Consider the following 14,146-nt stretch of genomic DNA (forward strand, 5'->3'; position numbering starts at 1 on the left):
TCCAGCACAGTTTATGGCCTCGTACTTGATGGTAATAAGTTATCCAACTAGGATATTCAATGTAAAAGTTAGATACTAATGTACTTTCTTGAATTATTATTAATAGAAATGAGAGGGTCTTTAAAGAAAAACCATTAGAAAGGAAATGTGCGGCGCATACAGGTTTTTCCTAAAAACAAAAAAAAATTTGTGGCGCGTACGAGCTCTTTCCCTGTGCAATTTGCTACTTTAGGTCGACTGCTTCATCGTCATCAGTTATGCTATTCTAGGTTGATTGCTTCATCGTCGTCATCTATGAATTTTGTATTTGGGCTACTAGATTTAGTAAATCCGTAGAAGGTGACGCCGGATTTGATTATTTACCTTTTCCGGTGAGGATATCGCTGGTGTTTGCTCAGAGTCTGCGTCTTAATAGTAGATTCGAGACGTTAGCTATTGCAGCTTTTAAATGATTGGGGCTTGTCGGAGTTGGTACAGTGTTTGAACTTCGGTTTCAACTACTGTGGGACGTGGTAAAGAATGACCATGGTAACCGAAGAGAAGAAAAGTACCTGGTTGTGTGGTCTTTGTAATTTCTTTATTCTTTTAGTGACCTCAATGTATTATGTAGATGCATTTCTTCCATGTTTAATATAATTCCAGCTCTGTTCGAGAAAAATATTTCAGTACACAAATTTGTTTCCTTCGAGTAACTTGGAGCGTCACGTAGCCTAACGCGGTGTTCTCCAAGAAAAGAAACGTAGCTTAACACGGCCAACTCACACGTGAGTACATGACGAGAGATGGCGTTTCCATCTTCGCGGGCTGATGACGACCCAACCCAGGCATACGGCAGGTAACATAGCTCACATCTCAACGACTCTGCAGTCCTGTAGATGATCCCGATCCCCGGCTGCGTGCCGAGAATTCGGCCCGGCGCGGGGTTTCGCTTTCCGACGCGAGTTAAACCTGCGCCTGACCAGCAAGCGGGAATAAACCCTCGTGGATACCCTGCTCTCCAAGAAAGAAAAGCGAAAAGAAATAAGAAAAGTCCCGAAAAAAAACTCACGCAAGTCCGCAAAAGGGGAGGCAACCAAACCGCGCCACCGACTCGAGGCCTCGCGACGCGACACAAACGCGCCTCGTCTCCCGCCGCCGCCGCCGCCGCCGCCATTGGCCATCTCCAGCCCCCTAGGTTCGGTTCGGCTGCGCGTCCGGGCCTTGGTGCCGCGGCGCGGACTGTGCTGGGGTTTTGGTGGGGGATACGGGAGGGGTGGCGTCGTATGGTCTGCGGTGGCCTCTGATCCGGTGAAGGAAGCAGCAGCGGGAGGAGGCGTCTCCGATGCTACGGCTAGTGGGGATCAGCGAGAGGTGCGGCTCGATTCCTCGTTTTCTCTTTCGCGCTCTGTTTGCCCTGTCGCGGCTGGTGGAGGGGGGAAGGGGGGGGGGTCTGCTCCAGGGTTCAGATTTTGTTAGAAGCGGCTGTATTTTGGCTTGAATTTGTGTACCGGAAGCCCAGAAGTTCGCTTGCTGCCTACATACCCATGGCACTCCGAAACTTTGGGGCCGTTGTGATCGATTCCCCTTCTGATTTAGCTTAGGTTAGCCAATTCACAAAGATATGTATGAAGGTAGCGCTTTCCGTTAGCCAGCAGAATCAAGCGTGTCATTTTGATGTGTGCGTGCCCGTAGATAGGGTTCGTGCAGCCCACTTAACTAAATTCTCTGTGAATTCATGCCACTTGGAAATTTTGGGATTGTTGTGATCAATTGGTCCTTCTAATTCAGCTTTAATTAGTCGATTCACGCACATATGTATGGAGGTAGAGCTTTCTGTTGGTCTGCAGGATCAATGTGAGATTTGATGAGTGCATTGTTGGAATTTGCAAAGTTTCCATGTACATGCCAACAAACTGCAACTATTTTGGTTGTGATTGTGCTTTGGTCAGGCCAACTGTAAACGTGCTCCAATCACTTTCGTTTTGTGCACATATTTTGATCTAAATTTCACCTTGTAAAATTAGCTTCCTGGCAAGTGGCAGTTATGCTTGAAAACTTGCAAATTCTTGACAGTTTCTGTTTCCATGGTTGAGCAGGTTGTTGGCGATCGGAACAAATAGGCGGGCAGCCAAAATTTCCCAGCCAAGCCACAGCAGTGGGTACTACACAGCAGTGAGGGACAATGGCTATTCGACAAGGCGAAATATTCCAGCCGTCTTCTCGAGAATGTTCTCACATTACAAGGTCTTGGTCAGAAAGAACAGAAGCGATGATCACAAGTGCAGAAACAGGATGTCTAGAGGATACCACACCCTCTCTGTTGCAGTAGCAAATTCATCGGCAACCCAACAAGCCCAATTGGCATGGAAGCGGCTCAGTCATATGTACTCGTATAGCAGTCCCCGGTTACCTCTCATGAGCCGGGCAGCCTGTGCTGTAAGCCTGTCCGTTACGAGGTTCCATGTTATCCCTGGCGTCATGGCTCTAGCTTTTGGCAAGATGGCACTTGCAAGGCCTGTCCTGGCAGATTCACAACTGTACAAGCCCACAATGGATGGTATCGTCACAAAGGCACAAGATGCTCGCCAGTTTCTGTCATCTATGGTTTGGTCAATCTGGGAGGGCATCACTTTGCTTATTAGAGCAGTGCATTTGACATTCTTGTTCTTTCCTGCAACTGCATTAGCTCCATTTGCTGATAGTTTCAGTGTTGCATTCAGAAGAAGGTGGCTTAGTCTTGTGCGCCAGACCCTTGAAAAGGCTGGGCCAGCATTCATTAAGTGGGGCCAGTGGGCTGCAACACGCCCTGATCTTTTTCCAAGTGATCTCTGTGTTGAGCTCGCAAAGCTTCACAGCGCAGCTCCAGCTCATGGCTTTGCTTACAGCAAGGCTGCCATTGAGAAGGCATTTGGTCGCGAACTTTCTGAAATATTTGCGACTTTTGAGGAGAACCCGGTAGCTTCTGGAAGCATTGCACAAATACATCGGGCTACACTAAAAAATCAGCATCCTGGAAAGCATGTTGCTGTTAAGGTGAGGCATCCTGGTGTTGGTGAATCAATCAAGAGAGACTTTCTACTCATCAATCTTGTGGCAAAAGTTTCTAATGTCGTCCCTGGATTGAGCTGGCTGCGGCTGGATGAGAGTGTCCGCCAGTTTGCAGTATTCATGATGTCTCAAGTTGACCTTTCAAGGGAAGCTGCTCATTTGAGTCGTTTTATCTACAACTTCCGCAGATGGAGACATGTGTCTTTCCCAAAGCCCTTATATCCCCTTGTGCATCCATCTGTCCTTGTTGAGACTTTTGAGAATGGAGAAAGTGTTTCTCGTTTTATGGATGAAATCGAAGGAAATGCTCGGATGAAGAGAGAACTTGCCCATATTGGGACATATGCTTTCTTGAAGATGCTCCTGGTATGTGCATTTTCAAAACATGTATTTCTTTTTTGTTTTTCCCCTTAAACTGGTGTTTGTATGCGGTTGTGTGTGGTAGGTATTGTGGATTTGCATTCATAGGAGCATTTTCCCCCATTCTGCAGGAGGACAATTTTATTCACGCGGATATGCACCCTGGGAACATTCTTGTCCGTCTACATGAGAGCAAGCTTTCAAGGAAAAGATTTTTTAGAGCTAAGCCCCATATTGTGTTTCTTGATGTGGGCATGACTGCTGAGCTCACACGAGCTGATCGTGATAACTTACAACAGTTCTTCAAGGCGGTGGCCACCAGAGATGGTCGTACTGCTGCTAACTGTACCCTAAAGTTATCAAAAAATCAGAGTTGTCCAAATCCAGTGGCATTTACTGAGGTAAAGAGTGAAACCATGCTTCAGGACAAAACAGTAAACATTTAGAGCTCATTTATATTTGATAATCTTATCTACGTGTCTGAATGCAACCAGCTTCATTTTGGCCATCAAATATGTCATAGATCTACATTTATTTATTCTTGTGCATTGATTCAGTAACTGTCACAATAAAATGGTGGTGGTGCTCTTGATGCATCTGGCTATCTGCATATGCAGATAATACAATTTTAGACTGTCAAGGACAGTCTTTCATAATGATTTATTTAACTATACACGGTGATACTAGACAATAGCAGCAGTTTCGAAAAGTCTTATATGGGGCTTTGATGACACGAAATGTGACTGACCACTAGAGTGACCATTTCTTGAAGTATGCTGGGTTGCTGACACATGCAGTGTAGGTAAATCGCTGTGCATTAGAAGGTCGCTGGCTCTAGCTTCATATAATATATGATGTATTTATCCAACTTGATGCTCTTTTGTGGCCTGTTGCTTCTTTTTTAATCCAGCATTTGACAATTTCATCTTCATTTGTTGACTGTTTCTGCTATACTACTGATACTGCAGTACTAATTGTACACATTTTTTTTCATGAATAACGATTTTATTTTCATTGTTGATAGGAGCTGGATAAGACATTTACATTCTGGGGAACGCCTGAGGGGTACGTTTTTCATCCGGTTGAATGCATGCACCAATTGCTTGACACAGTTCGCCGCCACAAAGTTAACATTGATGGCAACATCTGTACTGTAATGGTTACCATTTTGGTTCTCGAGGTAAACCTCTTTGGTAAAACTCAATGTCTTTCAAATATTCTAATCTTAACTATTACGCTTGGCGGGAAAGGGATTTGATGATATCTGATTAAAAATTATGTACCTATAGGTAGAGGTGAAAACGGATTGGATACGGACGATAATGGTCATTCCATATCCTTATCCTTATTTTTAATCGAAAATGAAACGAATACGGAAATCCCGGATATAGAAATGAATACAGATAGTATCGGAAACAAATACGGTGCGAATGTGAATCGAATACAAATACGGATCTGGATATCTGTCAAAGTATAAAGACCCCTTAAATTGTGCGTATAAAAATAAGAAAATAACAATGTAGTATAACATCACACATAAGGAAAATAAATTATGTGTATAAGAACAGCAAAAGTAACAATCTAGTCTAAGTAGTTAGGGCCGTGGTGGGTTGTTGCCCTATTGGCGATGGTGATGGGCTTGATCTTCAATGGGCCGGGTGAATACGATATTATCCGTATCATTATCCAGATATTATCCATTTTCGTATCCGTATCCGGCTCAAAAGCGCTTCCGTTTCCGTATCCTTATTTGGATAAGAAATATCTGTTGTCCGTATCCGGATAAAACCATCAGTATCCGTTTTTCGGGATCCGGAGCGGAAAATATCCGAACCGTTTTCAAGCCTACTTAGATGTGCAAATTCAAATTCCTGTTTGAGAAGAAAGGTTTAACGATATAGCATGTACGAACTGAACAAGATTGTATCAAAAGACGTTAAATTTCTGGATTTTTTCATTGATCATATTTCACTTGACCAAACTTCATATGGGATTATGTATGAGAGAACATTTTTGTTGGATGCATTTTTAGTGAGCATTGCATTTTGAACGTGGACTTGTCTAGAGAAATAGTACCAGCTACCAGTATCTTTCTTTTTATGCTACAAACTAATTTAATATCCCTTGCATAAGAATAACCTCTATTTTCTTACAGAAAGATACCTAATATGCTTATGTGGTAATACTTTTGTAGGGGTGGCAACGCAAGCTAGACCCAGGCTTTGATATCATGCACACATTGAAGACTTTACTACTAGAGAAGGACATAAAGCAACCACTTGATTTTTTCTCGTAAACAAACAGTATCAGGTTATTTTGATACTCGTAAATGAGTCTTCATTTGTTCAAAGTGTTTTTTGTTTTAGTGCAAGAAATTTTTAGAGCAATTTATCACATCCAAGAAACAGCTTGTGGCAGCAACCAGCATGAAAAACATGTCCTGGGCTTGCTTCTAGGAAACCAATTTACTGCAGGGAATGGCACCACACTCCACAGCAGATTTGCCCTCTTATGTAAATTTTGGGTTCAGAAGAAAATGGCTAAGTTAAAGTTTTGTCTGTTCTTTGAGTAAAGCTCCGTCGTGGTTTTTGATGCGCAAATGACCAAATTTGTCACTGATTTTTTTTTATGGTATTATGATTGGAATCCGTTGATTGGCAGAGTTCGGAATGAAGTGTTGTTTTAAGTGACTCCTGTCTAAGCTCTGCTACTTCTGTTTGGTGGTCTCGTTGCATCATAGTGGTCTCCTTGCAGCGGCCGATTCAGTCATTCAGGAACAAGTGATGTGTACTTGTGCAGCACCCCATGACTGGACCGGAGGAGGACGGTACAATGGCATCTCGGCTTTTGCTCAGGCTGTCTCGGCTTTCATCTTTGCCATTGTCTGGACTCTGGACTGGAAGGCTGGAAAGCCAGCATGCATGGCACGTCGAATAGTTTACGAGGTGCTACATTTCACGTCGTTCTTTTGTTGCGGAGAAGAGAAATCCAGTTTGGATTGGCGCCTGCCGACACTCCGTAATTGGTGCCGTGCCATGTATCGCTTCCGCTGCGCCCATTGCCACGCAAGGACTCTGTCTCGTGAGCGAGATGGTGCCCTGGCTGCTGCCTCGTGCCGTCGTGGTGCGGCGTGTGGCATGGGTGCAGGGCGCGCCGCGGTGATTGCCGTCGGCCGTCGCAGAGTCGAGCCACCGCTCCCGGGCGCAAGGGGATTCTGCGGCACGAACGCCTAGCTGGGCGTCTCCGTCTCAGCACAGAAGTTGGCCTAAAAGCCGGGACATGCAGGTAGGAATGTAGGATCTACCACGCTGGAGACAGCCGTGTGTTTTCGATACCAACTCGTGCTCTCGATACCAAGTTCTGGGCCACCACTCTTGGTCGTCGTAGGCCAGGAAAGCCGGGCCTGCCAGCTCCATCTGGCCATCTGGGCCAGCATCAACACGTTCGGTTGATCCTGACATAAAGCAATGCCTGGCACAATGGCCACTGCTGGCCTGACAGTATAATACTGCAGACAACACTTTAGGAATCAGGAGAACTAGCGGTAAAAATCTAAAATTAAATAATATATATGAATGTATTTATTAAAATAGATAATATGTTATTGTATTTACAATTTTAGTATTTATATTGACACATTATTTATCAAAAATAGAATTTTGGTATACCGTACGGCAAAAAAAACGCAGATCTAATCGCACTGTAAACCATATTCGGCACACTGTGTGACAAATACGAGCTAAAGTGTCGTATTTGGTACACGGTGCGCCGAATATAGCCTTTGCCTGCTGCACGGTCACTAATTCGACACACGGCCATATTCAGTACACTGTGTACCGAATACGGCACTGTAGCTTATATTCAGCACATGGTGTGTCGAATATGGACTACAGTGCATAATGCATACAGTGGAGAAATCGCTCTACACAGGTAGATGCACACCGGCACACATCATGCAATTCAGGGGATCCTGAGCGTTCAATCCAAGAGGCCGAATTTGAATGGTAGGCCGTGCTGTTGCTCACGAGCCATGGCTCATGAGCAACAACAAGGAGTCGTCCGCCGTCCCGAGTCCTGACGATGCAGATGCAACCGTAGAAGACTAACTGACGAAGACGAAGGCACGGGCGACTCTGTGTCTCTGAACCTGTATAACAGAACCTATCCAAACCCTACAAAGTGGCATTTCCATGGACCACTCTTGTGACCATTGAACGTAGCTTACCTGCTCATCAAATTTCTTCGAGACCGGGCATCCAGGGCATCATTCTTGTCACATCTTCATGTGTTCAGCCAGCCCCACACAAATGCATAAACAACCCCTTAATCCAGCCCATTGCGTACGCTAGAGACAAGTGTTTGGAGCCCCTGGGCAAGGACTAAACAGAGCAGACCACAGCTACCTGACAAACAGACACACATAGCTTTCGTCCCCTGAGTTATAGCTAGGCATGCATTGCCTATTTGCCTGTGATGGACTAGGGAATATGGATATACTAGAATATTGCAGCGTCCTGGTAATCTTTTTTATATAGGGCTTTGCACCTAATGGCATTTTTGCACGACGATCAAAGAGAAGGGGGGGCTTGACAGTTTACATGTACGTATATTCCTGCTCACTAGAGTACTCAGCAAAAAGGTCTAGCAAAGAAGCTGCAAAGTAGCAAAGGTCCAGCTCAAGTATCCAGAAGGCAATCCTCACGAGGATTTGTGCTGCTCATCATGCTGCTATTATTGGTATCGTAAGTCCAAGTAACAACCTGGCTGGATATATTCAAATGTACCCGGTGCAAATGGCTTTTTTTGTTTCCAAGAAAAGATGAGAAAGCTGCCTGGAATTTGGATTTTGTGTGGCTGTTCGTGGTCCTTGGCGTTGTTGATGCAGGTAAGAACACACGAACGGAAACAAGGAGGGAAAGGGAAATGCATGGGGGGAAAAGCTCGAGTCGTAGTGCAGACTGATCTCTGTATCTCGCTGCGGTGTATGCTCTCTCTCTCTCAGCAGCACACACATGCAGACAGCTTCTGTCATCAGAACAGCTGAGCAACGGCAGGCATGCTGGCAAAGAGGCAAAGCTCGATGGAAAGCTAGCATCTCAACTTCCTTTTCTGAAGGCTGCCAGGCTGAATTGAACATGATAAGATGCAACTTGGCAATGGATCGAACTCGAACCCCCCGAATTTTGGATGATTCCTACCTGAATTCCACTGTTACTCTCTAGACGTCCCTGGATTCTCCTCAATTAATCACGTTTACATGCGCACTATACCATATTGGCAGTGAGGTTTGGTGGCCAGCAGCCAGCTAGCTTGGGTAAGGTGGAGTTCGTTGAATGTAGTCCGTGATGATTGACCGGTTTATGCCACTGGACACGGCAAGGTGGAGTTCGTCGAATGTAATCTACGAGTCTAGTTACATTATGATTTTAAGTTGTGATTAACAGTATAGGGTAGAGTTGAGGTTGAACTCTTAGTGCATACTAAGGGATTCTTTTCGCGGACGAGAATCCCTTTGCGAAGGGATTTTTATTTTTTTCAGCGTTCTAATAGTTTCTCTTCACGGTTCTCGTCACGAAGGGATTTCAAGTTTATTCTCTCCATGATGAGGTTTTATCTTATTTTTCTTCACGAATCATTTCGAATGAAAACTGTTGAAGATGAGAAAAAATTAAAAAAAATGAGAACGAGAAGGAGAATCAGGAAGGGCAACAAAATGAAAAGTATATGGTTGAGGGTAATCTTATAACTCAATTTTCTTATAAATATGAGCGTCCGTAATCATATGCCTTTGGGTTATATGCTTCACTTGAACATCATTAATAAATACTTTATCTTCTATGTCATCGTCTATGATCTTAGATGATACTATTTGTTTGGATAGATCCAAGGCGCTGCGCGGGCTTATATTTTTTAACAGGCTGTCCTCGTTGCAGCAGGGCCGCGGAGCCCAACACCTGCTGTTTGCATCCGTCACGTGAACAGGTTGGTAAGCGAGACGGTCCCAGCCGAAAAAGGTTTCCCCTCCCGTGTCTGAACTGTGACCCTGTGACCGACCAACTCTAGCTCAGCAGTCGGTAGTCTGGCTGCGTATCTTTTCTCCGTTCTTTGAATCCTGTTTCACTGAAACCTTTTTAAAACCTTGGTTACCGTAAACAAATACAGAGGTATTTCGATTAAGTTTGTCTTCTTTTTTAGCTGGATTAAGTTTGTCTTGGTAGAATCAAGTTGGCAGTGTTTTGCTGAAAAAGAACGGATCTTTGCTGTGATCAATGAGAATAGTAAGGCTCGTCCCTCACTGGCTGCTGCAGGAATCTTCCAAATTTATCAGATACTACTACCGTCAAACCGTGCAGTCGCGTACCGAGTTAACCCCATCATTCGTCTTTGACCCCATGATTCCCGGCTCTTGTGTCCCGGTGGACCTAACAAAATGCTGTTTCAAGGCAGAAAATTCCATGAGATTATATGGAAGGTCCTGACATGCAGTTCTGATACAGGGACTTCGTTTTATAATTTTTTTTCATTCACAGGTGAAAAGATTGAAATTCGTGAGATTTTATCAAAATTTTGGTAATTTTTCGTCTCTGTAGGCCCTACGTGTCAGTGAATTTTTTTTTAAAATTAGATATTTCGTTTCTCTTTAAAATTCATAAAATTTGAGTGAAATTTTAATCCCTTATTTGATAAGCCATTGGTTTAATGGCGGCAAAACCGATGGTAAAGATAACATTTTTGTTTCTCGACAGGGTGTAAGCCATTTCACAATTGTTTAGTCGTGGACAGAAATGATTTTCGATCTTGGCCTAACTGTAGCATCGGATCATCATGACACAAGAAAGAACAGCGCAAACAGTGATGGTCATACCACCGGCGACCAGCGAGGACCCCGATCTCAAAAACTCACCGCACGGACCAATCTGGCCTAGACATTATTCTACTGTGCGAAAATACTTGGTGCTTAGAAAATAGTAGGTACTTAAAAGATTTGGGTTACGCTTGCTTGACAACCACTTTGTCAATTTCACTATTTTTTTTTCCAAATATGGCGAGCTATATGTTTCATGTCGGAGAAGCCGCTCTGACAAAGGGTCAGTTTTTCAGCATACGAGCTGATATGTGAGTCATTATGCGTGCTGTTTCTGACAGTTCTCCTATTACCGAATCTGTTGGTGTTACCTACTGCTTTCATGCTAGTTTTTTTTATATCAGAGCCCCTTTTACTCCGTATTAGTTGCACGCCTCAGCGAGGTGCGTAGAATGGAGGCTTGAATCCTTATCGACTCACTTTCTTTTTAGAGGTTTTGACTTAAGGCTACCTGTCATGTTAATCTAACTCGACCGTCTCATCAGCTCGCTCCCAAGGATGCCCCTCCTAATCAACCCCTCCTCTAACCTTCACTGACGGCCGCCGTTATTCACCACATACGACATCAATCTTATTTTTAAACGTCTGATCATTAAAAAAAGTACTTGCATTATACGTTGTACACCCCGTAGAGTCTACAGTATATTGTATTTTGTACTTTGTCATCTCCAACCCCTGAACCAAGAAGGCCAACCAACATCCCTCCGAACCTCGGCTCTTATATACAAACAAGTCCCGGTCCCCAATGCCCTCCTCCACACACCCACATCACACACTTCTTGGCTCTTGCCCACCACCACCACCACCTCGCCGGCGGCAATGTCGGCGCACCTCGCCGCGGCGCTGCTCCTCGCGCTCCTCTCCGCGGCGCGCGCATCCGACGTCCCGTCGTTCCCGCTCTCGCAGGCGCAGTCCCCGTCCAACGCCTCGTCCCCGTCCATAGCCTCCTCCCCGCCCTGCCACCTCGACCTTTCCGCCGAGCTCTTCGGCGGCGTGGCAGCTGCGTGCGGCGCGGGCGGAGGGTCGGGGTCGCTCGACCGCGGCCGCTGCTGCCCCGTCCTCGCGGCCTGGCTCTTCGCCGCGCACGCGCGCACCGCGCTGTCCGTGCCCCCAGCTCCGGCGCCCGCGTTGGCCGGCGAGGATGGCCTCGGGCCCGGGGACGACGGGCCCATGGTGCCCTACGACAACCAGCGGTGCGTGGACGCGCTGGGCGCCGCGCTGGAACGGCGCGGGGTGGCGCTGCCGCGGCCCAACGCCACGTGCGACACCGTGCTCTGCTTCTGCGGCATCCGGCTCCACCAGATCGGCTCGCTCCGCTGCCCCGCCGCGTTCGCCGTCAGCGCCGGCGCCGTTGCCAAGAACGCCACGCCCACCGCCGTGGTCAAGGAGCTGGAGAAGAGCTGCCGCAACGCCTCCTACGCCGGCTGTTCACGCTGCGTCCAGTCCCTGCAAAAGGTGAGCTCCTTTCTTGCTTGCTTCCTCCTACAATGCCATTGCTTTGGTTTGGTTCACCTTTTCTGTTCTTGGCTCCTTTTCTTTTCTCATTTCCAAAATCTTTGAAATGTTGTACTGTGCCATATCTCGCTTTCTTGGATTCATTGTGCTTTTCCTGGTTCGTAAGTGTTGCTAATTACTGGTCTAAAGAAAGCTTTGATAATTTGTGAAGAGGACCTTCCACAGATCCATTGTTTAATTTGTACTTGCGCTTAGTGCGGCACTATAAGCGATGTTTTTCCTCTTTCTTTGGTTCTCCTTTTAGCGTAGCAAAAAGAGGTCATTTTGTGGCATCCAGGAGATCCCTTTCCCACAAAGGTCCTTTCGAACCACATCATTGTTTCGAATGCTCAATTGGCCTAGCTGCTTGTTCTTGAGCTGATCACTAATAATTTTCTACTTGATACTCCATTGCCTTTCCGAAAGCTCCATGGGAAAGAAAGGGCAATCCTCACTAGCTAGTGTGTGTTAGCCTTGCCAGTTAACTACAGGACCATTCCTTATACGCTAGAGAAGTCATACTAGTAGCAGGACAGCAAGGTTTGAGCTACATAATCCAATTCCTTTTCAATTATTAATGCTTTAGTTGGTTAGCCACCACAATGTGGCCTTGCAGCAGCATCGAAAGTTGTGGGTTGTTGATCGGGATTTGTCCTTGACCTGCCGGTCTTGCATCCGAATTGGCATCTTAATTGGTCAAGGACACATCTTTGCTGAACTGTCACGCTATCGGTGGTAATCAAGCATTTGGGAACCTCGAATTTTTCGACACTGTTCAGTTGCTTGCATTGCTAAAGTGTACTGAAATTAGGTGTGATGCATCTAATTAGCTCGAGGGATTGTGCATGTGCATGAGCATGAGCTGGTCGTTGTGCATGGGAAGCATTTACTGAAAGAGGCTGAGCAGGCCAAATGCAACGTTAGAGGACGGGAACAGAGCCTACCAACTTTCGCAACGACCTGCATCGCAAGAACGTTCATGCATGTATAACATTAATTGCATTTCTTCAGGTTTCGTTCTCAAATGAAATAATCGAATAGCAAGAAGCTAACCTTCAGTTTCTGGCCTCCATCGATGCAGCTGAAGGGGAACGTCAGCCGTGAGGTCTCCGGCGGCGACCGCGCGCGGCGGATGCTGGGCCGGGACTGCCAGCTGATGGGCCTGACGTGGCTGCTGGCTGAGAACAAGACGACCTACATCCCCACCGTGTCCGCCGTGCTGCGCGCCATGCTCTACACCGCACACCCAACGGAGTCCGGCAGCAGCACCGGCGCCGCGGCGCCGCGGTGCAGCCCGGACCAGGAGAACATGCCGCTGGCCGTGGACTCACTGCAGTTCGAGCACACCGGCAGCACGAGCCCGGCGTTTGCCTCTGCCACGCCGCGGGTGATCATCACCGCTGCCCTCCTCGGCCTAGTGCTCGGCCTGATGATCTGGGACGCGTTCTTGTAAATAAAGAGGGCAGCGAGTGAAGCTTGTTGATATGGTATTTTGTAGGAGTTATTAGCTTCTTTTGCACAGTGGTGGTTAGCAGATATGACATGGCTATGAACGTCTCTAATCTCGGTGCTTTTTTATCCTGGGGTTACCTCTTCTTCCATCTGTTTTGTGAGTGAAATCGTGAAGTAACTCTCGATGATCTCTAGGATAACATAGTGCTTATTGAAGTGTTACGAAATTGTGAAAAATGAGCTATATAGCCAAGATCCAATTACGAGATCTAAGCGTCCGAGTGAATTTGACGAATCTGTTTGAACTTGGCAGAACGGATATGGACCGTAGGAATCTGAAACGTGTTAGTCGCATGGATCGCAAGGAGCACAAGAATTCCAGGGCTGGTTGCTCTTGGGTGTGTGGGACGAGCAATGAGCACCAGATTGGAGCGACCCCGAAGACGAAGAGGATAAGACAAAAGATGAGCCTTTTGCTCTGGCTTAACGGTTCACGCGGTAGGTAGGCAGTGTCGTGTGCAGCGTGGCTCGTTTCGTTGTGTCCTCTCTAGTGTCATCTCGGTATCCGGCTAACCGGTTTTTTTCCCTGGGGGAGACGGATTTTGTGCCCCTAGCGGCACGGTAGCCGGATATCTCGGACGTTCAATGTACATAAAGATTGGTGAACTGTTGTACGTGCAATATACATAGTAGCTGTATTTTCGGCTGCGATAGGTAAGATGTGACAATTATTTACACAGTTAAGATGGTCCTAGACTTAAGATATATGGAAAAGTAGTCTACTAGGAAAGTGGATGTACCCTTTATAGTAACATGTTTTTCTAGCGTACTGCTCGAGGTAGCGAGTCACGAGTCAGCCCCGGAGCATATTGGACATGACTTCTTTCTACTCCGGAGGAAAAACGTATGGGAGACTTGGTGGAAAAGAGCAAGAGCCAGTCGAAGAGG

General features: G+C 46.3%; 2 protein-coding genes across 3 annotated transcripts; both read left to right on the top strand.

The window, feature by feature from the left end:
- Positions 1-1,008: 1,008 nt before the first annotated feature.
- LOC133893259 (uncharacterized) lies at positions 1,009-6,077 on the top strand. Of its 2 annotated transcripts, none has more exons than XM_062334239.1 (5): positions 1,009-1,350; positions 2,076-3,393; positions 3,519-3,821; positions 4,412-4,567; positions 5,582-6,077. In XM_062334239.1, the coding sequence occupies exons 1-5, from the start codon at positions 1,322-1,324 to the stop codon at positions 5,681-5,683; spliced, it is 1,908 nt and encodes a 635-aa protein (XP_062190223.1). In that variant the 5' UTR covers positions 1,009-1,321; the 3' UTR covers positions 5,684-6,077. The 2 variants fall into 2 exon arrangements, with proteins under 2 accessions (XP_062190223.1, XP_062190224.1); XM_062334240.1 differs by having other exon boundaries at positions 1,012-1,350; positions 3,519-3,788.
- A 4,891-nt stretch (positions 6,078-10,968) lies between these two features.
- Positions 10,969-13,308, top strand: LOC133892069 (uncharacterized GPI-anchored protein At4g28100-like). Its single transcript, XM_062332816.1, has 2 exons — positions 10,969-11,707; positions 12,828-13,308. Exons 1-2 carry the CDS (start codon positions 11,072-11,074, stop codon positions 13,197-13,199), a joined length of 1,008 nt encoding a protein of 335 aa, XP_062188800.1. The 5' UTR covers positions 10,969-11,071; the 3' UTR covers positions 13,200-13,308.
- The last annotated feature ends 838 nt before the right edge of the window (positions 13,309-14,146 follow it).

Source organism: Phragmites australis, chromosome 15, assembly GCF_958298935.1.
Source record: "Phragmites australis chromosome 15, lpPhrAust1.1, whole genome shotgun sequence".
Classification (NCBI taxonomy): Eukaryota; Viridiplantae; Streptophyta; class Magnoliopsida; order Poales; family Poaceae; genus Phragmites; species Phragmites australis.

What these genes read in the sequence shown, in the direction of transcription:
- LOC133892069 (XM_062332816.1), top strand. Translation starts at nt 11,072, where the DNA reads ATGTCGGCGCACCTCGCCGCGGCGCTGCTCCTCGCGCTCCTCTCCGCG. An exon ending in GCGTCCAGTCCCTGCAAAAG is followed by an intron (nt 11,708 to 12,827) that starts GTGAGCTCCTTT and finishes CCATCGATGCAG; the next exon opens with CTGAAGGGGAACGTCAGCCG.
- LOC133893259 (XM_062334239.1), top strand. Translation starts at nt 1,322, where the DNA reads ATGCTACGGCTAGTGGGGATCAGCGAGAG. An exon ending in CTAGTGGGGATCAGCGAGAG is followed by an intron (nt 1,351 to 2,075) that starts GTGCGGCTCGAT and finishes ATGGTTGAGCAG; the next exon opens with GTTGTTGGCGATCGGAACAA. An exon ending in CCATGCTTCAGGACAAAACA is followed by an intron (nt 3,822 to 4,411) that starts GTAAACATTTAG and finishes CATTGTTGATAG; the next exon opens with GAGCTGGATAAGACATTTAC.